We start from the raw sequence: 26,683 nt of genomic DNA on the forward strand, positions 1-26,683 counted from the left end.
TTTTGTCTCTTCACTGACAGCCACATTGCCATGCTGGTACTGCCGTTGCCATGCCAGTACAGCTGTTTCCATGCTGGTACTGTCGTTGCCAGGCTACGCTGAGGGTGTCAGAAGAGGATGTCGGGTTGCTCTGAGGATTAGAAGATGAGAGATGAAGCCGGAGTGATGATGTGGCTTCTGAATCCCACCTTGCTGCTGGCCCAGGGACCTGCCAGGCACAGGCTGGCTCAGAAGGGACCAGGTGGTGTTGGAGGTGTCACTGCCTGTGGCAGCTGCTATGATGGGTGCTGATCCCCACAGCTGCTCCTGGCTAGTCGCTGGCCTTGCAGTGCTTCCCCAGCATTGCTTAGTGCCCCCCGGGATTGCTGAGTCCCCTCCTTGGCATTGCTTGTTGCCTGTGTGGCATTGCTTGTTGCCTGTGTGACATTGCTCGGTGCCGCCCTGGCATTGCTTGGTTCTCCCTGGGAATTGCTTGGTGCTCCCCTGGCATTGCTTAATGCTCCCTCAGCATTACTCTGTGCTTAGGGTGCTGGAGAGATGACCTGACAGCAGCCTTGTGTGTCTGCAGTGGTGTTTTAGCAACTGTGTTTATAAAGTCACCAAATAAAGAAGTCAGGATTATTTGGCAAGACATACTGAACACACAGGGATGAAATCATGTTGGGTTATAGCCCTTTCTTTAACTTCTTTTCCTGCACTACGCTGCACTGTGGTCCTACTCTTGTAGCCCGTGGATGTTTGACTGACAGGGCTCATGCTCAATCTCATCCCCACTTCTTGACCGTAATACACACATTTAAATTCTGCACTGTTAAAGTGAGCCAGAGGCCCTTGAGGTACTCCTGGCTGCAAGTTTTGGGGGCTTTCTAGGTTAGAAATGATGCTCCCCTTTCAAATATCTTCCAAGGCTGGAAGGTCCAGAGGACATGCAGATTCCTTGGCTCTATTCTACGTGCACAGAGCAGGCTGCAGGCTCCCACGGCTTCATGTGCCATTTGGGTTGGGATGTTTGTGCCCCAGTTATGCTGCAAAAATCTTTGCAGTGCGGAGGGAAGAGTTGGAACCTGCAAGTCAATGAGGCAGGGTTACCCAGCAGAAGTATTATGTCATCAGGAATCACGGCTTCCTGTGTTTGACTTGCTCTTCTCCATCCTCCTGTCAGACCCTAAAGCATGGGGTGACCCACGGAGTCTGGTCTGGTACCTGTCGGCTGTGGGGGCAGCTTATGTGGTGGGGTTTGTTCCATCCCAGGAGAAGGAATTGGCCACAAAGCATGTGGGTCCCCTGGGTCTCAGCATCTCCTCCTACTGCCTTTCACTTTTGTTGTGCATCAGATGCCGACATGTGAGCACTGTAATGCCAGGCCATGGCTCAGGAGAGATGATGAATATTGGGGTAATTTTTCCACTTTTCCCTGCTGCTAAAAGTTCACCTCGTGGGCATGGAGGCGAATTTTTGCAAGGCCAGCACCTGTCTGTCCCGCAGCAGCTGGGCTGGTGCAGCGTGGTGCGGCATGTCCACAGGCACGGCTCCCAGCATAGGGAGCAGAAATAGCTCCTGCACATAGCCCGATGTCCAGCTGCCTGCATGTCGCGGGAGGGCAGGGATGCAGCTGTGCATGCTCCGGGGCCTGCCCTGCGCAGGCAGCTGCCAGGTGTTTTTCTGTGCATCAGGGATGCTGCCTGTCCCGCAGTGCTAATGGCAGGTCTCCAAGCCAGTGCCCAGCTGTGGAGTTTGCTCCAGTGCAGGTCACTCTCTTGGCTAAAAGTCTTTTCTCCCCAAAAGTGAGCCAGCAGCTTCTAGTCCCTCAGCTCTTCTGCTGATTCTCCCCAGCCCGGCGTTCCTCTGGCAGAGAGGGGGAGCGCTGCCAGAGCATCCCACCCAGCCTCCACCTTCCCTCCACCCATCTCCTTCCAGACCCGCTCCCTCCGCCCCTGCGCTCTAGCCTAAATAATTCCTCCTCTGCCTGGTAGTGTGCAGACTGCTCTCCTGTCCTTCCCTTACTCATCACTCAGCCAAGTGAGACAGATATAGATGCATGTGGCTCCTCGCGGATCAGTCACTCCAGCCCCCGGACCATTCTTGCTACTGGGACACGGGGTGTCCCGTGCTGAACACGAGGTGCCTCCCCCTTTACTACCCTTGCTGTCACTGCCAGAGCCTCTAACGCTGCTCCTGGGGAGCGAGCGGCCCCATGGATGCTGCCTGGGGATTGGCAGGTGACCCAGATGGGGCTCTGTGTCCCTGGCTGGCAGTGAGCTGTGTGCCTCTGCCTGTGCCAAGCGCGGTGATGGCTTTCTGGGGTGGCTTGGATCCAAACTCCTGCTTTCCAGGTACCCTGGCTGCCTTCCTCTTTCCCTGGCCAGCCAGCGTACGCCTGGGAGCAATGGGACTCCAAGATTAGACCTGGACTGGTGCTTCATTACCAGTGTCTCCATCATATACCTTGGCACTGGGGTGTGGGCGTCAGAGAGGACTGTGTATGGTGGCTTTCAGGTCCAGGGCTGCATCCCAGATGGAGAGGGGATGCTAGAGTGTGCAGCACATGTGTGGTGTGAGTAGGGATGCTGGAGCACACAGGGACACGTGTGGCACTTGTACAGCTGCACACTGTGCTACGCAGAGGGACGGTCAGCATCTGCTCCCATGCCAGCCACAGAGCTTGGATCTGCACAGCCTGAATAGGAAGGCAGGTCCTGCCCTCTGCTATACCGCAAACCATTTCCCTGCCCATCTTATTCGGCATCTGATGTCCACCACCACACCACACCTGGTGCTCAATAGCGGCTGCTTACGGGCCAGCAGGGGGCAGGCTGCTGTGGAGCGCGGAACTGCAGGACATGGGAGCTCAGGGCTGGGGCCACAATCCCTGATGCCACCTCCTGGTCCCACTGCAAGGCCAGGGCAATAGGCGCAGGGAGGCACAGAGGGATGCACCCGGGATTTGTGGCACTGATGCGTCACTCTGCATGGCCTTGCACCAAGGATGGAGAGGACCCAGACACCCTGCTCAGGTGCTGTGTGGGCTGCCAGGATGAGTCATAGCAAAGCTGCTGCAGAGAGCAAGATGCTCGCCGTGCCCGGCACCCCCATCCCAGGCCCACCTCTGCACCCCGTGTGCCATGCAGGCACCCTGTGTCCCTGCGCGCAGCCGTGCTGCAGGGACGAAAGCAGGAGCTAGTGTGCTGGGAACAGGAGGCAGCGTCTGGCAGCCCCGTGCCTTGTCAGGGCCACCGAGCCGGCAGTGTGCGGGTGGCAGGAGCTGGTGGTGCAGTGTGCTGCTGGGAGGCTGTGCACAACCCCCTGTGTGGGCTCCCATGGGTGGCCCAGGCCACCTGTGTCCTTCTGAGCCGGGGAGCACACCACCTCCACGCTGGAGTGCCTGTGGGGCTGTGTCCTATCGAGGCAGCTTGTCCTGCTGCTCCTGGCAATGTTCTAGGGGAAACACTGGGGAGGGGACCCCATTTCCCTGCTCAGGTCCCATGCGGCTCTCTCCGGGCTGCCTTGTGGACCTAGGTAGCATGTGGCTGGTCCCAGCAGGTGGTGGTGGGCATCGCTGTCCCTGAACCTGTCACCACACCCAGTGTCTGGCTGCATCTCCGTCCCTTGGGCATCCTTCACAGCCCTGCAGCAGTGCCAGGTGCAGACAGACCCTGAGGTTATTCAGGGGGATGCAGTGGCTCTGCACAGGTGCCCATGGCTCCTGCCAGGGGACATGACAAGGAGGGGACTCCAACTCCCCATGCTTCTCATGAGGAGGGGATACGAGACCAAAGGAAGCCCTGGGCTGGTCCCTTTTCTCCAAGGCCCAGGGTGTCCCAGCTCCTGTGTCCTGCAGAGGATGGAGCCCACCCCAAACTGCAGGAGCCTGGGGCTGTCCAGGCTGAGACACAGTTCTTCAGACAGGGCCCAGCACTCTCATCCCCCAGACACTTGACCATGGAGGAGGTGGGTGCTGTGGGGCAGAGATTCCAGTCAGAGCAGGGTTTGGGACAGGAGGAGAAGAGGATCACAAACCCCCCTACAAAATACTTTCTGGGGACTGAAATCAATCCCTGTATCCCTCCTCCCTGCATGTTCTGATGGCTGTGGGACCGACCAGTGGCTGGATGTGAGGATGGGGGCATGGCCGGCACAGTGATGCCAGCCCATTAGGGTGACCTGGTGGCATGCTTTTGTCCCTTGCTGGCCGTGCTGTCCCATGTCCCCATCCCTGGTGTGGTGGCAGGGGGTGGCTGTGCAGTGTGCAGGTCCGAAAGTGTCACTGCCTGCTCCCACCATGGTGTAGGGGCGACCTCCCGTGGCCACCTCTCTGCTGGGGCTGGGGGACACACTTCTTACGACCTCTCACACCCCACTCAAGCCCCTGAGCCCCCCACTCTGCCCAGAGGTCTCCCCAAAGGGCCCTAGTCCCTCTAGGGACCCTGACTTGGGGTGAGGGGGTTACATCTGGGTGGTCCAAGATCCTCATCCCAGCTCTGTATCCCAAATCTCTTCAGCTTCCCCCTCTCCTCGCCCTGCTTACATCTGGGCAGATGTTGCTAAACAGGGACCCTTGTCCCTGCTCTGCATGGTCACTCCTGCCCTGAGCTGGGAGGGGGAGGAGGGTTTGGGCCACCAGAGTGGCACTGCCCCCAGGGGCTGTGGCTGTTGCTGTCACTGTCACACGCTGCCCAGAGAACCCCCTTTTCCTGACGGTGGTCCCTGGCTGGTCCTGTGGCGGTGATGGGACGGGGGTCTGACATCTCACCCTAGCGATGGCCGGGTGTCACGGCTCACGGTGTCACTGTCTCAGCCCAGTGCGTCACCCCTGTCCCGCCCTGTGTCAGCACAGCTCATTGCAGGCACCCCAAGGGGTGGCTGGCTCTGGTGTGGGGCACACCACGGTCACCTCCCATCTGGCACCTGGGCACCTAGTGGCAGCTGAGCCAAGCCCAGGGGAGCCCCGGTGACACGCAAAGGTACCCGGGCTTGGAGGAGGGTGCTATTCCGCACCCCTGGGGTGCCAAGCCAAGCATCCACCTTCCCCGCAAGCAGAGAGGTTTTCGGAGTGTGTGGCAGCTCCGTGCAATGGCCGCGTATCCCAGCAGAGGGTGCAACTGCGCCGCAGAGCCGGGCGCCGCTCGTCCCTGCGGTCCCCGTGGACGGCGGGGACACCCTGATCCAGGCACGGCGGGCAGCGGGGGTGGCTCCGGTCCCTTTCAGACGGCAGGACCACCTGGGTGAAGGGCGGCCGATGCTCTGACCGCTGCGAAACGTAACGCAGGCGCTGGAGCTGCCCCCCAGGACCCCGCGGTGCTGAGGTGACACTGGGCTGGAGCCCTGGGCCTGGGAAGCAGCCCCAGGAGCAGCCCCACCGGGAGCACAGCACCCCCTGCGTGGCAGCCGGCGGTGGGCGATCGGCCTGGGACAACAGGTGAGTGGGCTGCACAGACAGCATTGCTACAGCACAAATTTGCCCGTTCTGGGATTTCCTTCGACAGCCAGTTCCTGCTCCAGCCTTAAATCCCACATGAGCATCCTGGTCCTTTGGTCTGGGGCTTCTGGGACTTTCGGTGGTGAGATCTGCATCAGCACTTGGTTAGAGGTTTGGACCAGCACTCAGAAGGATTCAGGGAAAGGTTTGCACCAGCGTTTAGTGAGAAGCTTGCACAAGAATTCAGGGAGAGATTTTCAGGTGGTGAGGAGGTTTGCAGGCTTGCTGAGGACACAATCTCTGAGGTCACCGGTGCCAGAGGAGCAGGTGACAGCTAAGAGATGCCATGGCACCACCTTGCCCATTCCCTTCCCAGGTCTTCCTGCTTGTGCCCAGACCTCGAGGCTGCCTGTGCAGGGACACAGATGTCTGGGGCACGCTCTGCCCCACGGCGGGTGCTCACCGGGGACCTGCAGCTGTGGCACATCACGCGTGATGGGCAGCTGGCACCGCAGTGGTGACAGCACAGCCACCTGTGGCCCTCGTTAGCTAGATCCCCAGGGACAGCACCAGCTGCGTGCCCTGGCAGGGGTGCCAGGCTGCTGCAGGGAGTGCAAGGGGAGGCTGGGACTGGGACAGCCACTGGCACCTTGTCCCCAGAGGAAGGGCTCGGTACAGAGCGGGGCTGGATCAGGGTCCAAGGGGGTTCTGTTGTCACAGCTGGGATCCTGTGGGGTGCTCAGAGCATGGGTTTGGGGTGCTAGCAGCCGGTCCTTCACCCCCAGGGTCCCCAGGACCAGTCCTTTGCTCCAGCTTACTCTTCAGCTCTGGCAGCCAGAGCAATAACTCAGCAATTAACACCATTTCCCCAGGCGAGGGCTTCCCTGAGGCTTCCCTCCTCTGGCAGAGCACATGGCATCCATTACCCACAGCATTCCAGCTTCAGGCACACAAAGCACTGCCAGCTCCTCCTTCCTCAGGGTGCCCATCCTCTTCTGCAGGTAATCTGGCTTCCAGGATCTGAAATGCTCACTGATCTGGATGCAATGACAGCCCACTGCAGCTATGTGAATGGGCTGAAATATCCAAGTCCAGCTTTTGGCAAAAAGCTCTATCTGCCTGCAGACCCTATGAATGCCCCCTCCTAATTCCCCCTTTGGATATGCTTCTCAGGCCCTGTTCCCCACCCAGCTGCAGCACAGGCACTGTGCAAGGAAAGCCCCCCCAGGGCAGGTGAGCCACCTTTGCAGACCATGTGCCACCAGTGACAGCCCTGCAGCTTTTCGTAGTTGTTCCATGGATGTGATGAGCACTGGAGGAACCTCCAGCAATGGTGACCACTCTCCAGACACCTCCTTCCGGGAACTCTTGCATTGCTGCAAGCAGCCTGTTCACAGCATCCAGCCGTCCCTTGCGCTCAGTGCTCTGTTGGCAGCCACCAGCAAGGAGCACCCTCTTCCCAGTGCATGGGTGTCCCTCCTGCTGCAGGGACCCGTTTGTGGAGCCATGGGTGCCTCCCTTGGCTTCCCTTCATTGCTGCTGTGGGAAACAAGGCCAAGCCTGCCTGGTATAGGCTGGGGCAAGGTCTTAAACACAACAGGCAGCCATGGGGTTCCCAGAATTTGCCAGGGAGAAGACAGAAGCCCCGTAAACACTCCGGACGGAGGCTAGTTGGACACAGCTGTTTAATGGATGCTTCTCAGTACAGAGCGGGTGTTGCGATCCACGCACGCACAGCCGCCTCCTTACCATGGCCATGGCTCTGGCCCCATCTCAGATCTGGCATCCAAAATATCCCCATTGGTGTGGCACACCAGGGCGGTAGAGGGAAGTGTCATGGCATTGGTGTGCCTCCCAGTTTTGCAGAAGGGAGAGTCCCAGGAGAGGGGATCTGTGCCCTCCTTGGGAAAGGGGGGCTGAGCGGGACGGTGTCCCTGTCACATCGGGTGGGAGGTGGGGGTGAGGGAGGGACCAGGGTGCTGCAGGTGCACCCCTGGTCTGTGCACACCCTGGGCTGAGCCCAGGACATGCCGGGGGAGAGGCTGAGGGCACTCGGGGAGGGTTTTGGGGGGCAACTGCTGGGGCTGCCATGAGACGGGGGCATCCCCACCCCTAGTATGCACAGCGCAGGTTTCCAGGGTTCCCTGCTCCTTCACCAGTGGGCTGAGGGCATCCATCACCTCAGGGCCGCTGGGCATCAACCCTGCCCAGCCAGTGCCTCATCCCTGCAGCTGACACCCTGGGGAGCTCTCGGCTCTGCCTCCTGCTTCTCACCCTGGGCACTGGTGCCCCCAGCAAGGTGAGGGTGCTGTGCTGGGGACAGAGCAGGAGCAAACAGGGCTGGTGTGGGACCGCACTGCTGTGTGGCAGGAGAGCATCCTGGGGGACCAGCAGGACAGGAGGGGATGAGGGATGCAGGGGAGCGCTCCTGTGCATCCAACCTTGCCCTCCTGTTCCCTTGGTGCCTTCTGTTCCCGGTGCTCCTTCCCACAACGTATCTGTTGGCATTAAATGGTTGATCCCCAGCAGGGCAGCATCGAGCTGTGCTGGGAAACACTCTCACAGACATGGCCATGAGCTGCGGGTGCAAGGGAGGACCTGCCGGGCCCCAGCTGGTCTTGAAGCTGGGCAGGGTCGTGAAAGAGGCCAAGTGCCTGTCAGCCACATCCTCCTGACCAGGATCCACCGTGCTGAACCCACAGTGCAGCTGTCAGCAGCACGGAGGCTCAGCCGTGCTGCTCCATGGCACTGTGGGGGGCTGGCAGTGCAGGGCTGCCCAGGGTTCCCTTCTCATCCCAAAACTACCTGCACTCAGCTCCAGGATCAGAGTGAGCCCCACTCTTCCTTGGGGCAGACCCTGCTCTGGCTGGGGATCCATGGGGATGGATCCCCAATGGCTCCAGGTGCTGGTGGGTGAGGTGTTGCCATGGGGCTGGAGATCATGGGGGCAACAGGTTCCCTGACCCTTGTACCCCACGGCACCCCCAGGCACAGGACCTCTCCACACAGTGGGGCCTGTGGGGGTCAGCCCCTGTGCCCCATGGCATCCCCAGGCAACAGAACCCTCCCCGCAGTGGGTTCTGAGGGAGAGACCCCTGTGCCTCATAGTATCCCCAGGCACAGGACCCCTTCCCACAATGGGGTCTGTGGGGGAGACCCCTGTGCCCCATGGCATCCCTGGGCACAGGACCTCTCCCCACACTGTAGTGTGAGGGGCAGCCCCTGTGCCCCATAGTATCCTCAAGCACTGGGCCCCTCCCCACAATGGGGTCTGTGGTGAGCAGCCCCTGTGCCCCACAGCATCCCTGGGCACCAGAGCCTTCCCCACAGTGGGGTGTGGGGGGCAACCCCTGTGCCCCATAGTATCCCCAGGTACAGGAGCCCTCCCCACAGTGGGGTCTGTGGGGGAGACCCCCATGCCTCATGGCACCCCCAGGCACAGACCGCTCCCCACAGTGGGGTCTGTGGGGGAGACCCCTGTGCCTCATGGCAGCCCCAGGCACAGGACCCCTCCTGCAGTGGGGTCTGTGGGGGAGTCCCCCATGCCTCACGGCACCCCCAGGCACAGGACCCCTCCCCACAGTGGGGTCTGTGGGGGAGTCCCCCATGCCTCATGGCAGCCCCAGGCACAGGACCCCTCCTGCAGTGGGGTCTGTGGGGGAGTCCCCCATGCCTCATGGCACCCCCAGGCACAGGACCCCTCCTGCAGTGGGGTCTGTGGGGGAGTCCCCCATGCCTCACGGCACCCCCAGGCACAGGACCCCTCCCCACAGTGGGTCTGGGGGTGGGGGGGGGGGGCAGTGTGGCTACTCCCTGCCACTCCCTACTTCCTCCCCATCCATCAGAGACCCGAGCGCCACACCCACTCCCTCACCCTATCAGAGCCTGGTACCCATCCTCACAACCAGTCACAAACCGGGGCAGGGGAGAGGGCGGGGCAGCCGCTCCCCTACCAGCCAATCGGTGCCCGGCTCTGCCCACAGTGGGAGGGCGGGCGGGCGGGTCTCCGCGGCGGGAGCAGCGTCGCTGCCCAAGATGGCGCCGGCGGGTCTAGGCGGGGGGGGGCTGCAGGTGCAGGGCTGCGCTGTTGGGGCGGGCGGCCAGGATGTAGGCGACGTTCTCCCGCAGGAAGCTGGCCCAGTCGACAGGCCTGCGGGCAGACAGGGGCTCACCGACCGCCCCCACACTGCTGCTCCCCCCAGGGTCTCCTCCAAAATGGGGGTGTCCCCCTCAACCCCCCCTTAGCCTCACCTGGCCTCCTCCTGCTCTGCAGCCGCCGGGGTCTTCTGGCTCTTGCTGCTGCCGCTGCTGGCGGGGCTGCTCTCCGACATGGGCCCTACATGGCTGATGCTGCAGAAGAGGAGGGAGCCCTTTGTTCCTCTCCTGGCACCCCAAATGGCGGCAGTGGGGTGAGGGGTGTGCAGGTTCGGGACAGGGCTGTGGGGCAGGAGGAGGGGCCGGCACCGATCTGTTCTCTCTGGTGACCAGTGACAGAACCCAAGGGAATGTCAGGAAGATGTGCCAGGGGAGGTTCAGGTTGGACATCAGGAAAAGGTTCTTCACCCAGAGGGTGCTGGACACTGGAACAGGCTCCCCAGGGAGGTGTCACAGCCCCAAGCCTGACAGTGTTCAAGAAGAGACTGGACAACGTCCTCAGACACACGATGTGAACTGTGGGGTTGTCCTGTGCAGGGACAGGAGTTGGACTCGATGATCCTTGTGGGTCCCTTCCAACTGGGGACGCTGATTCTGTGGCGCAGAGGGGAGGTGGCTGGGAGAGGGGCAGCCGTTTGTACACCGAGCCCCTTTGGTGGGCACTGGGGCTGTGGTAGGGCCCCCGGCAGGGACATCACCCCCACCCCAGGGCAGGTGTCCCCGTACCTGACGCTGCAGGAAGGCATTTCCTTTTGGTGCTTGCGGAACCAGCCGTGCCGGGCTCGGCGGCACTCGCCCTCCCTGATGAAGCCGTCGCCGTCCTGGTCCAGGGCCAGGAAGGCTGCCCGTGCTCGCTCCCGCTCCTTGGCTGTCAGCAGCCGCAGCAGCGCGTTCTGGGGGGGTAGAGGGGAATGGGGAGCGCTCGCCCCACGGGAACACCCTCAGTCTCCTGCCCAGCACTGTGGGGATCTCCCACCCTGGGTGCCACAGCGATGGCTGCCAGCCATGGGAGATGTCCCTGGGTGCCATGGCTGTGGGTGCTGGTCATGGGAGCTGGACCTGGGTGCCGTGGCCGTGCGTGCTGGTCATGGGAGATGTCCCTGGGTGCCATGTCTATGGATGCTGGTGATGGGAACTGGACCTGGGTGTCATGTCTGGGAGTGCTGGTCATGGAATCCTGCCCTGGGTGCTGTGTCCATGGGTGCCACCATGGGAAGCAGAGCTGGGTGCTGTGGCTGTACCTGTGGCCGCAGTTTCTGCAGCAGCTGGATGGACTCGTGGGAGAGGAAGTCGTGCCACTCGATGTGCCCCTTCTTGTCAGGGTCCAGGGCAGAGAACTGCAGGGCTGCCTGCTCCTCCTGCGCCTCGGCCATGGGCCGCTCAAACTGCTGCTTGTGCACCAGGTGCTTGTAGTGCAGGAAGTCGTCCAGGGTCAGACAGGTCTCTGGGGGGGCACAGATCAGCGCCTGGGGAGGGGGGACCTGCCCCCCTGCACTGTCTGGGACCCAACACAGGGAGGGGGGATCTGCACCTGGAATGATCTTGCAGTGCCGCAGGGTCTCCATCAGGCTGAACATCTCTTCCTCCGTCAGCAGGAGGTTGAGGTTGTCCTGGGGTGGGGGGCAGAGAGGACCCATGGGGCAGCAAGTTCCCCATCCCCTCAGAGCAGGCTGCCATGTGGGACCCTGCTCCCATCCACGCCAGTCACGGCTCCCTGGGGAGCACCCACCACCCAGCAGAAGCCCAATGTCCCCCACCCTGGGAACTCACACAGTAGTAGCAGCTCCAGCCCGTCTCAGTGTGCGCCGTCTCCGTCACCTCCACAGCGCTGTCATTCTGCAGGTAGCCCATGCGGCGCAGGCAGCCGTCGTGGTACACCCGGCTACAGACGCGGCAGGGGAAGAGGCTCTCGGCTGTCCACACCTCGCAGATCTCGCACATCTCGTCATTGAGGACCTGGGGAGAGGTGGGCAGCTACTCAGAGGGGCAGCGTGGGCAGGGGGGTGGCTTCGTGAGGTGGGGGTTAGGGTGGTGCTTTGCAGGTGGGGGTGGATGTTGGGGGGCAGAGGGAATGGGAGGGTGAGATTGTGTTGGGCTGGCATAGGGAATAGTTGGGTGGTGGGGTCACAGGGGGCATGAATGGTGGATGGGAGGAGTGTGGATGCATTTGTGGGGATGAATGAAGGGTGTAGGTGTCCTGCTGTAGGATTGGTGGGGCTGTGGGCTTGTTGGTCAGCTGTTCTTTAGGGCTGTACTGTGGGTGGATGGAAGTGCTGATCTGTGGAACAGCTGGTTGTAGGTGTGCATGGACAAGATGTAAGGCTGTAGGTGGGCTGGGGTGTGGGCTTGTCAGGGTGTGTGGATGAATGGGTGGAGTCATGGGTGTGGATGGGTGGGCTGAAGGCTTGCGGGCATGGGTGGGTAAGCTGTTGGGTTGTAGATGGGCAGTAAGGGTTGTAGTTGTGAATGGATGCATTGAGTTGTAGGCTGGCTGTAGACTGACAAACGGATGATTCTTCTCTCCTCCCCAGAGCTGCAGCTGTCTGTGCCCAGTGGTGACCCCTCCAAGACACCCCGGGGTTCCTCTGGGGCACATCTGACCAGTCACACCCTTCTCCCTGCATGGCACCTCCAGCTGCCCAGCCCAGACCCTGGCCCCCTGCCCCACCGAGCCACCTCCATGGGGCTTTGCTGTGCGCAGGAGGCTGTCACTGCCCAGCAGGCATCAGTGATGCTTGCACGTCCCCGGGGCTCTCCCCTGCATGTCTCCAGCCCCATCCCCATCCCCCCTTCCCCATCCCTGTCCCTATGCTCCTTCTGCTCGCCTGTTCGCGCGGCTCCAGGCTGATGTCGGGGGGCTCGTCATCATGCAGCTCCCGCTTGGGCCGGATGAAGGCGGGTGGTGTGAACCTGTTGGCTCGGTCAAACTCCTCCGGCTCCACGCCGCGGCCATCCCGCAGCCGTTCCCAGGCCGCCTTGCTGGCACTGCTCTCCTCTGGCTGGGAGGGTCCTGCTGATGCCTCCTCCTCTCCCTCCTGCACCTCCTGCTCCAGCGTCCCCCGGCGTGTGTCCCCCGCCTCTGCCCGCCGCCGTGTTGATGGCTGCTCACGCAGCCCGTCCTTAAAGGCCGACACAGCCAAGCTGACCTTCTGCACCTTCTCCACCGTCTGCCGCCTGGACATCAGCACCCCCATGGCTCTGTGGGGGTGAGGAATGATCTCAGTGCTAAGGCCTTGGTTGGCAATGCTGCTCCCCAACCCTGCACCGTGTCTCTGGCCCCAAAAAGGTGTCCTGGTGGCTGTCCCCCAGGGTTTGCAGGGAGCAGCTTGGGGCAGGGAGAGATGGGGGCTCCTTGGCAAACTGGTGCTGAGGTCTTCCATGGTGGCCATGGGAAGATGGACCCAAAGCCATGTGGAAATCTGGCTGTGGTGGGTCTGAGTGTGCGTGGTAGAGCAGGACAGCAATCAGGGACCTGGTTTGGGCGTACCCTGCCTCCCCAATCCTTGCTCAGTAGGCTCTGGCTTAACAAAAAAACACATCCAGGGCCTTCCCACACTAAAGCAGTAAATCCCAGAGGGACTGTGACCATCCCATTCTGTGTTGGAGAAAGCCTCTTTGGCCAGCCAAGGGTGAGGTATCCTCCTTCCAGCTCTGCGAAAGAGCTGGGCCAGAGCAGAGCTGGTGCTGGGTCTCTTACCTTCCCTAAATTTGGGGAATTTCATCCCCCCAGTCTCTGTTGTGCTCACATGCTCCTGTGTGTCTGTGTTTGCTGCTGCTCTGATCACTGGGCACCCTGCATCTCACCTCAAAACGTGGGTTGATGTGGCTCACAGCAAGGAGCTGTGTGGAGGGGTTGTGACAGTTGTGGGAAGGCTGTGAGGGTGCAGGAGGGGAGGGCAGCAGCACGTGGGTCTGGGGCACAGGGGTCCCAAGAAGGGGGTTTGGGTGCAGGACTGAGGGAAGTTCATCTTGGGGTAAAATAGGGAGGGCAACAGCAGCAATAGCAAGTGAGACTCTGTCTCAATGGGGCCAGGCTGACACTGGGGAGAAGCAGGATTTATTCTCCAGTGGTGCAGGGCACAGCATCACCCTCCATGGGTCCCAGCACTGTCCCCATGCCCCACTGGGGCTGGGTTGTGGAAGATGCTGCAGTCGAGTGGAGCTCCCAGCTGGTGCCTGGGGACCAGCAGGCGCTGCCTATGCAGGCAGGAGGAGATGGGAGCAGCCATCTCCCATCTCGCCAACCTCAGCAGGGATGTCCCCAGGTAGCGGGATAATTAGCTGCTCACGCATGCACACGCTGGGATCTTGTGGCTGCAGGAGGACACAGTGCTTCAGGCACTGGTAATTACTGGGAAGGGTAATTACAGCTGCCCTGCACCAGTGGTGCCCAGCAGAGCGTGCGGGCCAGCGGCACCCCGATGCTCCTCGCTCATCCCTACAGTTGCCCAGCTCCATGCTCTCGCCTTGTGACCCCCAGCCCTGTGGGTTCTGTTCGCACGTACGTGTGGGTGTGCAAACCAAAACACGGCTGCACGCACATGCATGTGATCTCCTAGCCTCCCCCCCCACCACTGCGAGACCATCTGCCTGCAGATTCCCACGCGGGGAGCTGGATGAGACACACGTGGGTCCTGTCCTGCGTGTGTGGGGGTCTCGGCGTTGGGCAGGGATGGTGGTATTTGCACCATTCAGCCCCTGTGCTCAGCTCAGGGCTGGTGCTGCAGCTCCTGGGGTTTTGCAAAGGTGGGATAGGGGAAGAGCTGGAGGCACAGCTCCCAGCCACAGCAATCGCATCCCTGCGGCTGTGCTGGCCAGGAGGGAGACACCTGGGTGTCTCTACCTCCTTGCTGTGCTCTCACCTCTGCCCAGGCAGCTCAGAATTCCATCGGCTGTGGGCAGAATCGTCTCTGCTGCCGGGCAGCACTGCAGCTCTGCCTGCAAGCCAAGGAGCTGGGGGCACTGCAGGGAGATCGCCCCCTTTGCAGGTCCCTGCATCACCAAGCGTGGGCCAGATCCTGACCTTACCCTGGGGAGACATGGGGAGGAGAGGGCGCAGAGGGGCTGGGCTCATGGAGAAGAGCCAAAAGAGGGATGTGAACCCCAGCTCTCAGCACACCAGTCTAACCAGTAGCTGCATGGATGCTTCTGCTTCCCAGCATGCTGGCAGCATCTCCCGGCAGAGCCACGAGGCTCCGGACCCGTTCCCAGTGACCCTGTGGCACAGCAGGGCAGCTGGCGTAGGAGTCTGCTGTATACCCCCAAAATGAGGTTCCCCTGTGTGTTCATGGTGTGATTGCCCTGCCTCACACCACTGCTGGAGGTTCCCAGCCTGTCCTCCTGTCACTTGTCCCCTCCTAATGCCACCCTGAGTGTCATGTGCCACAGTCGGTGCCACCAGCTGCTGCATGGCTGGAGTCCGGAGGCTGTCACTCCTGTCACAGCTTGTGTGTGTTCTCAGCCCTGCTTGTCTCCCTGTCTCTGCCCAGCCTGCACGCCCAGGGCCTGAACAGCTTCATCCCAAGCTCCACCTCCAGCCCCTGCTGCCTTTCCACAGGCCCCAAACCTGCTACGCATTCTCCACGACCCCTTTTCCCCCATGCCCTGCCTGACCCATTGGTCATGTGAGGTGGGGCATCACTCCCACACAGAACCGGCCCCGGCTCAGGGTCCTGCCCGGCTTAGGAGTCCCGCCTCTCCAGGGACCCCTGGATATGGGGAGGGCAGACCAGAGACCCCCTTGCCCTATAGCAGCCCGACCTACCTAAGCCGTCCCTGCATTCCCATGCGTCCTGGGGACATGGTGTCTCTGCTGCTATCTGTGGCCATCCTGCTGAGGTGCCTGGTGGTCAGGGACCCGGTGACACCACCCAGCTCACCTTAGTCCAAGGCATTGGGGTCTCGATCTTACTGCCAGGTGCCAATGTGGGGGATATTTTTAGGTTGCCCCCATGGAGGAGCTAAATCTGGGCATGGGCTGGAGCTGCCTGCAAATGCTCAGCTCTGCTAAGCCTGGCTGGCACCGGGTGCTGTCACAGCAGGTGGTGGGCACCTTCCCTTGCCTTGACACCCTGTATCCCTACCTTGCCCTCTGGGCACCACTTGTTCCCCATGGTCCCCTGATGGGTGTGTACTCCTTGCTACTCCCTGCCTGCAGCAAAACGCTCAGCCAGAAAATACTTCTTCCTTCTAGGACCCGTGAATTCATCTTTCCCAGCCCCATGCAGCTTTCTGCGTGGGGAAACTGAGGCACAGCTGGTGCAGCTGGTGTGGGGATCAGCCTTTCTTTGGGGAGGACGAGGGCATTTCAGATGGAGCTGGTGGCCAGCATGAAGGCACACAGAGAGGAGGCATTGTGGCAGCGCATCCAATGCAAACAGAGTTGTTGCTCCCTGCATGGTTCCAAAATCTCCTCTCTCTCATAGCAGCAGGAGCGGGGAGGCTTGTGCTGGGGGTTACGGGGCACTGGGTTTGGGTGTGAAGGTGGTGGCTGATGGGTGTGGGTGTATCGCAACATGGTGGGGATGTTGTGGTGGCTGGGAGTGCAGGATGGATGCGGTGGGGAGCAAAGCGGCGGGGATGTGCTGTGGGGTGGGTGTGTTCTGGGGTGGATGTACTACAGGGTGGATGTGTCCTGGAGTGGATGTGTCCTGAAGTGGATGTGTCCTGGGGTGGATGTACTGCAGGGTGGATGTGTTCTGGAGTGGATGTGATGTGTCCTGGGGTGGATGTGCTATGCAGGGCTGGCAGCTCAGGGCAGGGGTCATGGCCTGGCAGGGGGGGGTGTGTGCTGGGGATGTTGAAGCGACTGTGGACATGGTGTGTGTGATGGCTGTGGCAGCTGGGGGTGCGGGATGTGCGTATTTTGGGGGCCATGAGTGCAGGACGAGCTGTTGAGGTGCCTGGCAGTGGATGCGGGTGTGGAGTGCCGTGGCAGGACTGTGGATACCTGGGGCTGGCAGTTGCTCCCTGCCTGCCCTCAGCTCAGCCATGCTTGCCAGCCCCATGGTCTGTCCTTGGTGCAAAGCCCCATGGAGCAAATCAAGGGCCAGCGGTTGCTTGGGCTGGTGCCTGCCCACCATGCTGGTGCAGCCCCTGCACCACCTCTCAAGGGGGTGCAGTGGGGGTGTGCCAGGGGCAGGACCCCCTCCTGGGCTCCCTGGCTGGTGGGGAAGGATGCACCTGGTCCCCATGGGCTGCCCACGGGCCAGGCCTCCTCCCTGCCCTCGCCAGGCTCCCAGTGTTTACACCCCCTGGTGCTGCACCTTCCTGGGAGCAGCATTAGCGACCTGGCTGCACACAAGGAGGGTACTGATGGGGAGGACACCCCAAGGTCCATGGCAGCCTGGTGCCAGGGCTTGGTCCAAAGGGCACCAGGCAGGACTGAGAGGAGCTGCTGTGGCTCTGGCACAGCCCTGCGCACCCTGCCCACTGCTGCCTGCCTGTAGCCAGGGGTGCCAGGGAGCGCAGGCAGCAGGTTCTGCTCAGGAGACTCCACATCCTTGAGCTGGCTGGGGATGCCCAGAAGGGTCCAGCAGCACCCCCTTGTCCCCTCTCCTTGGCAGATGGCACGTGCTGGGACTGTGACACTGCTGGGGCTGCTGCTGCTGTGAGATGACCTGGTTGCCACGGGACAGGGGAGTCTGTGGCTGATGGCACCATCCCCAGCCCCTGCAGGGCTGCATGGCCCTGGTGGGGAGGTCTGGGAGGGTGGCTGGAGCCCCACTTGTGCTGTGTCCCCCTCCTGGGGACACTGAGCTAGTGGCTGCTCTCCCTGCTGGATCAGGCTGCCTGTCCTGCCGCGCCATGGCAGATTTTATAGGTGTGTCGCACGTTTCCATCTCCCAGAGGGGGATGAAAATGCCGTGACAGCAGAGTCCCTTCCTCTGCAGCAGACACGGCTCCCGCCCAGCTCCCCACTTCTCATCCTCATCTCCCTCTCCAGCCCCTCTCTCCAGCACCCACATCAGGACCCCAATGTCCAGCCAGGACCCTTCCGCCCCATCTGCATCCCCACTCCAAAACACCTCATCTCAGGAGCCCTGGTCACGCTCCCTGGCACCAGGACCCCGGGGACAGAGGGGAGGACCGGGGGGGACCCACCCATGGTTGTCGTGATGTGCATCCAGCCCGTGCCATGCACAGGGCAAAGAGCCAACAACAGCAAAAAAGCCACTTACCAGGGTCAGGGTCCGTCTGGGGAGCGCGAGCCCTAGAGAGCAGTCCACACGATGACCATAGCTGCTGCCTCTGGCCACGACCCCCTCTCCACCCGTGGGTGCTCACCGCATCCCACGCCCCGCATGCAAATCCCCGCCGGGGGATGGAGAGGCGAGGCTGGTACCCGAGGAGCCAGAGCCCTGCACTTGCTGCTGGAGGATGCAGGAGGCAGCGAGATGCTGGGAGCCGATGCCTGTGTCTAGCGCGCACACACACACACACACACACACACACACAGGAAGCAGGGAGCTTGTGACTGGGGCTGAGCAGATGCAGCCTGGTTTGCTGTCCCTGTACCAATTGCTGCCTGAGCTGTGTTAAACAGCTCTCTCAGGCACGAAGCATTTTTTTTAACCGGGCTGACGTTGGCTGGGAGATACCAATAAAAGCTTTCCCTGCATCTCCTCTGGCCCCTGGGGACAAACCACCTTTCTTTGAGGCAACCTCAAGGACTACAGAGATGGGGTTGCATCCATGGTGGAGCAAAGGTCTCTCCTGCCCACTGGCCAGGGTCTTCCCCAGGCCCAGACCCCTGGCCACAGGCTACCTGTGACTGCTTTAACCCATTGCCTGTCAGTCGAGGTTGCAGTCAGGCTGCAGGGGTCCTGATGTGGGTGCTGGAGAGAGGGGCTGGAGAGGGAGATGAGGATGAGAAGAAGAAACGTGTGACACACCTATAAAATCTGCCATGGCGCAGCAGGACAGGCAGCCTGCCACGGTGCATTGGAGGCATGGTGACTCTGGGCAGCTCCATGTGCCTGGTGCAATTGTAGCACTAGGGGTTTCAGTTCTTCTGGTCCCCAGGATTGGAGATGACCTGGGTGCATGCCACAGGGCTGCAGCGGGGTTCATGGAGAGCGTGAGGGAGGTGATGGGGCAGGAGGAAGGATCTTGGGCTGGAGAGGAAGGTACAGTGCTTCTGAAGGTGGGATATCTGCTCCACATGTAGCCCCACCAGCCTCGTGGACATGGTCACTCAGCCCCCTGACACCCTCCTGAGATGGAGTATTGGTGGCTGAGGGGGCTATGCACTCTGTTCAAGAGCTCCCAGCTCTGCCAGGGCATGACTTAGTGAACAAATCCTCTGAGCCCTCCTAGCAGCAGCTTCCAGCCAGGCCTGGGTTTAGTCCTGAAGATTAAAGCGGAGGGCCCTGGCCAGTGGATATTGCTGCAGGGCTACCCTGTCCGTCAGCGAGGCTGGATATGGCAGATCGTCTCCCATGTAGGGGAGACGGATGCTCTGCCCAGTCCACTGTGCCCTGGGGTGCTGCTGGGCAGACATCACCCTCCAGCCTGACTCCACGGCCATGCCAACCCCTGTGCTCTCCACGGGGCAGGACCTGGCTGGCTCCATGCAGACCCACCACCCCGTGGAGAAGAGGATGTGTATGCATGTGAGTGACAATGCCTGTGTCTGCAGAGGGGCTCATGAAGCCTTGGCAAGGCAGCAAGCGGCAGGGTGAGGGGATGTCACATTTCCCATGTAGAGACCGTGCGGAACATGGTGTGGGGGCCTTTGGGTGAAGGGCCATTTGATGCATGGAGCTTGCTGGCTCCTGGGAGGTGGGCAGTACCATCCCTGGGGTCTTCTCCACCCCCAAACAAGCCTGTGGTGGACCCAGGCTCCAGTGCCCATACGGTGTCCTGTCTTCCTAAGAGCAAGTGGCAGGGGCACAGCAGTGTCGAGGGTGTTTCCAGAACTGTACTGGGGGAAGGTTTGCTCCATCCTGTGACACACACTGGTGACAGGCTTGTCCCTGCCCCCTGTCCAGTCTGCGGTGACTCCCAGCAGACCTGAAGCTGGTGGCGTGGTGACTTCTTACCCCCTGCCAACCTTTTCCCCAGATCTATGGCCACTAACACCGTTCCCCCGATACCAACGCTGGTATTACAGACCCTCCCCACTCCCCCAAAATCCCAAGCAGCAGTGAGCTGAGACCGCTCGCAGCCCATGTCACCCACAAGCAGAGCCGGAGGCTGGGAAAGACAGTGTCTGAGCGCTGCACCGGGACCTGAGACATCTTGAGTGGAGATGTGCAAAGCCGTGCTGCAGACGGGATTTATCTGCTTTCTGCTTGTGGCTGTCAGGTTCTATCTTGCTTCGCTCCATCGGCTGCGGGAGCCTTGCAGAGAGCCTCTGGTTGCCCTGCCCTGGCCCTGGGCTCCCTCTCTGTGTGGAAATCTTCCCCAAGGATGCTCCCCATTAGGGGAAATCACATTTTGTGTTATTTGGCCCCAGGAGCACAGTGGAAAGGTGCTGGGATGCATGTGGGTTGGAGAAAGTGGAGGCCAGCAGTAAATGGGATCAGAGGAAAACATCTCTGCAGATGAACTCTGGCCCCAAAGGACTGGGGAGAGGGGGAGGCGATGGAGGAGGAGAGCGCCGGCAGGCTGCGAAAGCTTTAAGAGCCTCTGCAGGGACAGCCCTGCCCCGATGGGCCCATGGCCAAGCACAGTGGTTCCTGGAAAAGCTCAGGCGAGGAAGAACCCCAGTCCTGCTCCTGCTTCAGCTGCCAGCAGCCTTGGGAGTCCCGCTGCCTTCTGCTCTGGTGCTCTGCCGTCACTTCTGTGGCATGGCCATGCTGTCCCCTCTGCAGCAAGGCTCCATGGATGTGGCTGGCTGAACCTGGGGGATGGCACCTCCTCGCCAGCCCCTGGCCCAGCTGATGTTTATGGTGGTCCCACCAAAGAAGAGCTTTAGCCCAGATCTGCTTCTGCAAGGAGCGCCCAGCAGCCTCCACCCTGTGCTTGCTGCAGCATGCTCTCACACCCCCCAGGCAGAAGGAGGACATGGTCCCCTGCCCTGACACCCCTCTCTGAAAAGCCAAAGCGTGGTTGAGCGCCTGTCGGAGCGGCTGTGATGGCAACAGGCTGGGAAAGCTCTTGGCGGCGCCGGCAGCGCCGGGCTGCTGGAGGAGGGCTGCAGGGGCGGAGGTGAGAGCTGAGCTGCAGCGGGAATGTGCATTTTCGTCAGCTCTCCCCACCCCCCTCCCTGCCTTCCCTCCAAAATCGCGCATGACGCCCGCGTGTAGGTCACTGGCTGCTGCAGCGACGCGGCGTGTGGGCTCACCATCTGCGGCTGCTTCTGGAGCCCTCCGCCTTGGAACACGGCCCCGGCTCATCCCCAGTCCTATCCAGCCCTCTGCAGCCACCAGCACCCTGGGGGGCTGCGAGGAGAAGGGTTTGGTCCATGATGGGGGGGACCCAGACTTTTGGGTCCTGCCAAGAAGCAGGAGAGGCAGCAGTGTGCGCCTGTGTGAGCGAGCGTTCCTGCCAGTCAGCGGGAGGTGCTGGAAGAGAGAACTTGTCAAAATAGCAAGATATCTTTTTTCAGGAGATTACAAGTTTGGCTGATGGAGATAATAGTGTTGATGCGCTGCAGGGAGGGTTCGGAGAGGCATCGACACACCTCGCGGCAGCTGGTTCAGGAGGGGAGGATGATGCCATGATCAGCATGAAATGGGATAAAAACCAGCTGCCTGATGGGCTGCCGTGTAAGGCTGCAGTCAGGGAATGTAGAGCATCGCCCATCACCAGGAATGAACAGTACAGGAGTGAGCCCGTGAGTGGGGCAGACCAATGCCTCCATCTGGCTGTCCCAGCCCGTGTCCTCCACCTGCGTGGGCTCCGTGTGGGGGAAGAGGCTCAGGATCCCACCCATGGACCTGATCCCAGCTGCAGACATGATCCCGCTCTCCACCAGCACCTGAGTGGGACATCTCCTGCTGCTGGCTGCAGGCATCACCTCCCGGTGCCACCTGTCGACGGCTGTCCTTCATGCCCAGTGACAGCTGTCCATCATGACCACCAACAGCTGTCTGTCACTGCCCCTGGACATTCACACCAGCTCATTGATGGCTCTCCATCACACCCCGGTCATCAACATAAGCTCTGTGCACGATGCTGATGGTGGTCCATCATTGAGGCTGGCTCATTGTCACCGCCTGTTACATCCCTAGTCGTTGACACCGCTGTCCTCTGCTGTTCCCACGCCCTGACACCTCAGCCACAGCCTCCAGCTCCCTGCAGTCTGAGGGTGGGAGGGGGTGTGCCCCTGTGCCTCCCACCCCGAAGGATTCAACACAATTCTCTTGGGGGGCTGGTTCCCTGGCCCATCCCCTCGCGCTGGCCTGCCATGATGCCTTCTCTCTGCCATTCCTGTCCCCAGCTGTCCCCACCAGGTGTGTGAACAGGGCTGCAGTGCTGATGCCATTCCAAACTACTGCTGGGGCTGTAGATGCTCTCTGGTTCCTGCTCCCCACAGTCACACTGCCCTGTTCTTGGATGGGGATGGCAGATCCTGGCTGTGCCCCTGCCCTCAGTGACCAGGGCGCCCTGAGCAGGAGCTGACAGATGGTGCTGAGCAGGGACACAGCCCCTCCTTTGACCCCATCAGCAGCCGCACGGTGACAAACCCGAAGTAGGTTAAGACACTGCGGATGCTGGCTGTGTGCCCCACAGCCGTGGCACCGCGCTTGTTCACTCCAAGTTTCTCCCTCCTGTGCCAGGGCCGGAATGCAGAGCTCTTGCAAGGAATAATTACTGAGCAGCCTTGTATGCACCGTTGGGGTGCAAGTGCTGGCTCTGCCCGCTCCCCAGCAGCTTTGCCTGCATCCAAAAATCCCCCAGTATGAAAGTTCAAAGCAGAATTTTCCTAATGAATCTCCCTTCAGCCCTGCAGCTCTGCACAATCTAGGAGTTTGCAATTGAAGTCTCTCTGAATGTGTGTGGCAGCCGAAATCTCAGCTTGGGCAGGACCAGGCGCTGGGCTGGACCAGGTGAAGCACCTCTCGTTTGCCCAGTAGCAAATTTGGGCTGAGCTCCCTCTCTAGACGGACCCTCCCTCCCCTCTTGGGGCATGAGTGCATTGTGATGCCCAGGGCAGTTTTAGCTCCATCAAGGAGCTCCTGGTGTGGAGCTGGGCGTTGCTTCCTCCTCATCCTCACTGCTGTCTGATGCAGCCCTGCCTCATCCCTGCGTTCCCACATCTGCTGGGCTGAGCCATGGCAGCCCCGGATCTGCTGAATATGCAGCCCTGAGTGGATAACACATCCCCCAGCTTCTCCAGCTGCTGGAAGGAGGAGATCCAGCCTGCAACCAGCCCATCCATCTTCTTGCACGTCCATTTCCAGGTGAGCACGTTGCTGCGTGCTGCTATCTTCTCCTTGCTACTGTCTGGCAGCCACAGCTTGGCTGCTCCCTTTACCCCGTACAAGACAGGGCCCTGGGGAGCCTCAGACAGAACGTGAGGTGCTCAGCACCATCCTGCTTTGTGCAGCCATTTACTTGTGTTGCTGCTCAATGAGCTGCCTTCACCTCTGTGATAAGCAGAAAAAACTGGTAGGGACCAGTGTTACGACCTGGGAAAGGGGTGCAGAGAAAGGGTGAGGTCTGACGGTAGGGATGGGTGGCAAAATGCCCCAAAGGGGAGCTGGGAGGAAGGTGCTGGGGTGATGGAGGCAGGGAGATGAAGCAGGCAGCAGGAAGCCAACAACCCATCCCACCCCCGGGGGAATGCCTTGTGGTCTGGGGTCTGCAGGAAGGTGTTCCTCCAGGGTGGCTGCTGGGGCTGACCCTGGGCTGTCCCTTCCTGTGGGTGGCACGTCCCTGCAGAGCAGCCAGGGCGTGGAGCTCTGGGTCTCTACCAACCCCATCCCTGCAGCTGGCAGCTTGCCAAGCCTGGCCCTGACGAGACGAGGATGCTCCCTCTGGACAGATAATAGCTGAGCGCTTTAGAGCTCTCTAATCTAGGAGCACTCTTGCAGGCATTAGCTAAATGACCCTCTTCACAAGGCGACTCCTGCCAGCACCAGCGGGCAGCTATCCCCCCCATGCTGTCCCCTGCGAGTCCCCAGGAGGGGCGAGGCCAGACCCCTGGGTCTCCAGGGACTGGTACCCCCTCTCCCTAAGTGGGGACACGGGTGTACCCTAACAGCAGAGCCTGCTGGAAGGACTCATCCCCCAGGGCACTGAAGGGCTCTGGAAGAGCAGGATTAGCCCTGGAGTGGGAGAGAATGGTCAAGGCTGGGTTGTGCCCGCTGCGACTGGACCATGGATGGGTGCAGGGTATGGCTTTGCAACCACAGCATCCCAGCGCCAGCCCCACAGTGCCTTGGAAGGGACATGGCCATCCCCAAAGGGAGGCATGGGCAGGGATGCCAGCCCTCCCTGCTGCCTGCCCTGCCAGCCTGGATGTCCCCCTGCAGTGTCACCTGTCCCCAAACCTCCCTTGGTGGGGCCATCTCTGCCTCAGGCTGGTGAAGCATCCTCACAGAGGAGCTTTTCAAGTGGAACGGAAATGCCTAATGAGGGCAGACTTCATTAACTGGGCCTGTCACAGGGATGATTGCTGCCTTCCTGAGCCACTTTATGAGCAATAAAACTGTGACAGGAGAGTAGGGGAGAAGGGCAGAGCCTGCCCAAATACCTCTGCCCTGCTGGTAAGGGCACCACCATGGCCTGTTTTGGGGTCTGGGGTCAAGCAGGCAGCCCTTGGGGCTGGAAGCAGATGCTGGCTCCAGGGGAGCATGTCCCAGCGGAGCTGGGGGGTGACGGATCTAAACATCTGGGGCACAGTTGGGTTCTGTCCCACCGTGGACATGGCGAGACTCACACCCAAGCCGGCAGCTACGCAAGGCTCCTGGGTGCTACTATTTGGACAGGGATGCGGTGCTTGCAAGTGTGTCCAGCAGCCTCCATGTTTCTTTTGGTGTGTCCGTCAGCCCTATGCCCATGCCAAAGCATTCTACAGGCGGGAGTAGTGCAAGGGCTCGTCCCCAGCTTCTCCAAGCCTGGACACCCCCTCCTTTACCCCATGTGAGGTGCAGGGTATGGCTTTGCAACCACAGCATCCCAGCGCCAGCCCCACAGTGCCTTGGAAGGGACATGGCCATCCCCAAAGGGAGGCATGGACAGGGATACCAGCCCTCCCTGAGGCCTGCCCTGCCAGCCTGGATGTCCCCCTCTCTTGGAGAACCCCCAAGCACCCCTGATGGGGTGAGCGGGGACAACCCTACGTGGCGGCTGAGCCCCGGCACGCTGTCGCCCCGCGCTTGCCTCTTAATCAGCTAATTGTGTGTTTGGGGTTTCAGGCGCGGGCCCCAGCCTGGCGTTGCCATACCAACTGCATCAGCATCACTTTCAAACATTTACCAAGCAGGCTTGAAATGCAGGGAGGGGGGGAATTAAAAAAGGAGAGGAGGCCAAACAGAGGGTTGATGGGAGGGGAAAGTAAAAGGGCTTTCTGTGCCTCTTTCATTATACCGCGTGGAGTCCCGCCGGGCAAAAGGCTCTGATTAAAATGGCTCTTGCTGAGATTCAGAGGCTTTTTGGGGAAAAAAGAAAATGCCCCTGCCTGCTGGAGGCTGTCTGAGGCACTGTTGGTGGTAGGAGTGTCTCGGTTTCTTCAGCAGGGTCAGGGGAGGGCTGTGAGACAAGCCAGCCCAGGTTGTGTCCCCAGGCAGAGAGCGGTGGGTGCTCGCCCCAGGGACTCGCTGTCCCGAGAGCTGGTGGGGCAGACAGCTGGAGCGGTGGCTCAGTGGAAGAGGGAGAAAAGGTGGCTGGGGAGTGCGGTGGGGTAGATCTTGGAGCTCAGAGGGTCTGTCTCGCATTTGTCCCCGACCTGCTGTCATCCCAGGGTTTGGGGCAGGACCCACGCCCCCAGGAGCACTGCACACCCCCCCTGATTTCTGCCACTGGGTTGTGTGTCTCCTCTGCCCCACTCTGTCCTCTCTCCTCCTTCCAAATCTACCTCTTTGCCACCCTTGGCCTTTCTGTGAGCTGACCAGGTCTCTAAAGCACCTCCTGTCCAGCTGGACTGCTTTTTCTTGCCAGAACTGTCATAGCATGAGCCCTCCCTTGCCCCCTGCCCCCCTCCTTCCCCTCTGGCAGTGACCAACCTGCTGCAGGGGAGGAAGCTGTCCTGGGGGGGCCTTGGAAGCAGGTGTGTGTTCCCCCTCCTGCTGACCCGGCTTCCCCTGCAAACCTATTTAACAAATCAAAATTTTATATGCTGAGCCACACTGAAGCCCAGAGCACAGCTCAGTTTTGCAGGTTTTAGTTGAAGGAGGGCTACATCAAGGGAAGCAGGCATCGGATACTGCAGGGGTGGTGGGGGGAACAAGGGAGGACAGGTCAGAGGAAGGATGACATAGAAGGAAACTTCATTTTTGAGGGTGACACGTGGATTTTTGGCATCCTGTCTTATGGGATGGCTCTTGCTGTGGCATCTGAGTGCCTCCTCCCAGCTCTTCTCCACCTCCACATCCCCTGGCTGGGCTCTGACACTCATTCAATGGGCGTGTGACCCTGGTGGCTTTGGAGGAGACGCAGCCAGTCCCTTCTGCCTGCTTGCTGCTGATGCTTCAACATGTTGAGCTGTTTCCCTTCAAAGCCCTGCTCCTCCTGCTCTGCACTGAGTGAATCTCTCCATCCCTTGCATGCTGACGTTGTGGCTCAGCCATGTATCACTGTGGGCAACACTGCTCCTCGGGTGTTTATCTCCAGAGAAGAGCCCATGCACCATGTTCCCTCCTGGCCTTGCACCTCCGCCTTGGCCACTCTCTGCTCCTCAGAGCCCCAGCTCTCTGGAGACCAGAGCTTGTCAAGGGAAGGGGCTAGAGGGAGGCAGAGGGTTGTTTCTCTTTCATGAGCTCCCTCATTCCCCTCCCAGGTGTCTACGTGAGCTCTGCATGCCCCAATTCCCATTGTGGTCCATGAGCATCGACCAGCACCACCAGAGAGGCTCGTCACAGCGGGCTGCAGACACATGTGCCATGCCCAAGGACCCGGGGGACCCTGCCCATCCCATCGCTCCTTCCAACATCATGTGGATCGCCTGGGAGTCGCGTGCCTCACCTGTCATTTCTATGGTGCTGAGAGCTGCTGGAGGTG

The 26,683-nt window shown here is 60.8% G+C and overlaps 1 protein-coding gene across 1 annotated transcript; it reads right to left on the bottom strand.

The window, feature by feature from the left end:
- Positions 1 to 9,466: 9,466 nt before the first annotated feature.
- Positions 9,467 to 12,765, bottom strand: PHF24 (PHD finger protein 24; the record flags this gene model as incomplete). Its single annotated transcript, XM_080362551.1, has 7 exons — positions 9,467 to 9,566; positions 9,668 to 9,766; positions 10,298 to 10,464; positions 10,813 to 11,015; positions 11,103 to 11,181; positions 11,342 to 11,527; positions 12,397 to 12,765. 7 exons carry the CDS (start codon positions 12,763 to 12,765, stop codon positions 9,467 to 9,469), a joined length of 1,203 nt encoding a protein of 400 aa, XP_080218677.1.
- Between the last annotated feature and the right edge of the window lie 13,918 nt (positions 12,766 to 26,683).

This window comes from Nesoenas mayeri (assembly GCF_963082525.1).
Source record: "Nesoenas mayeri genome assembly, chromosome: Z".
In the NCBI taxonomy this organism is placed as follows: Eukaryota; Metazoa; Chordata; class Aves; order Columbiformes; family Columbidae; genus Nesoenas; species Nesoenas mayeri.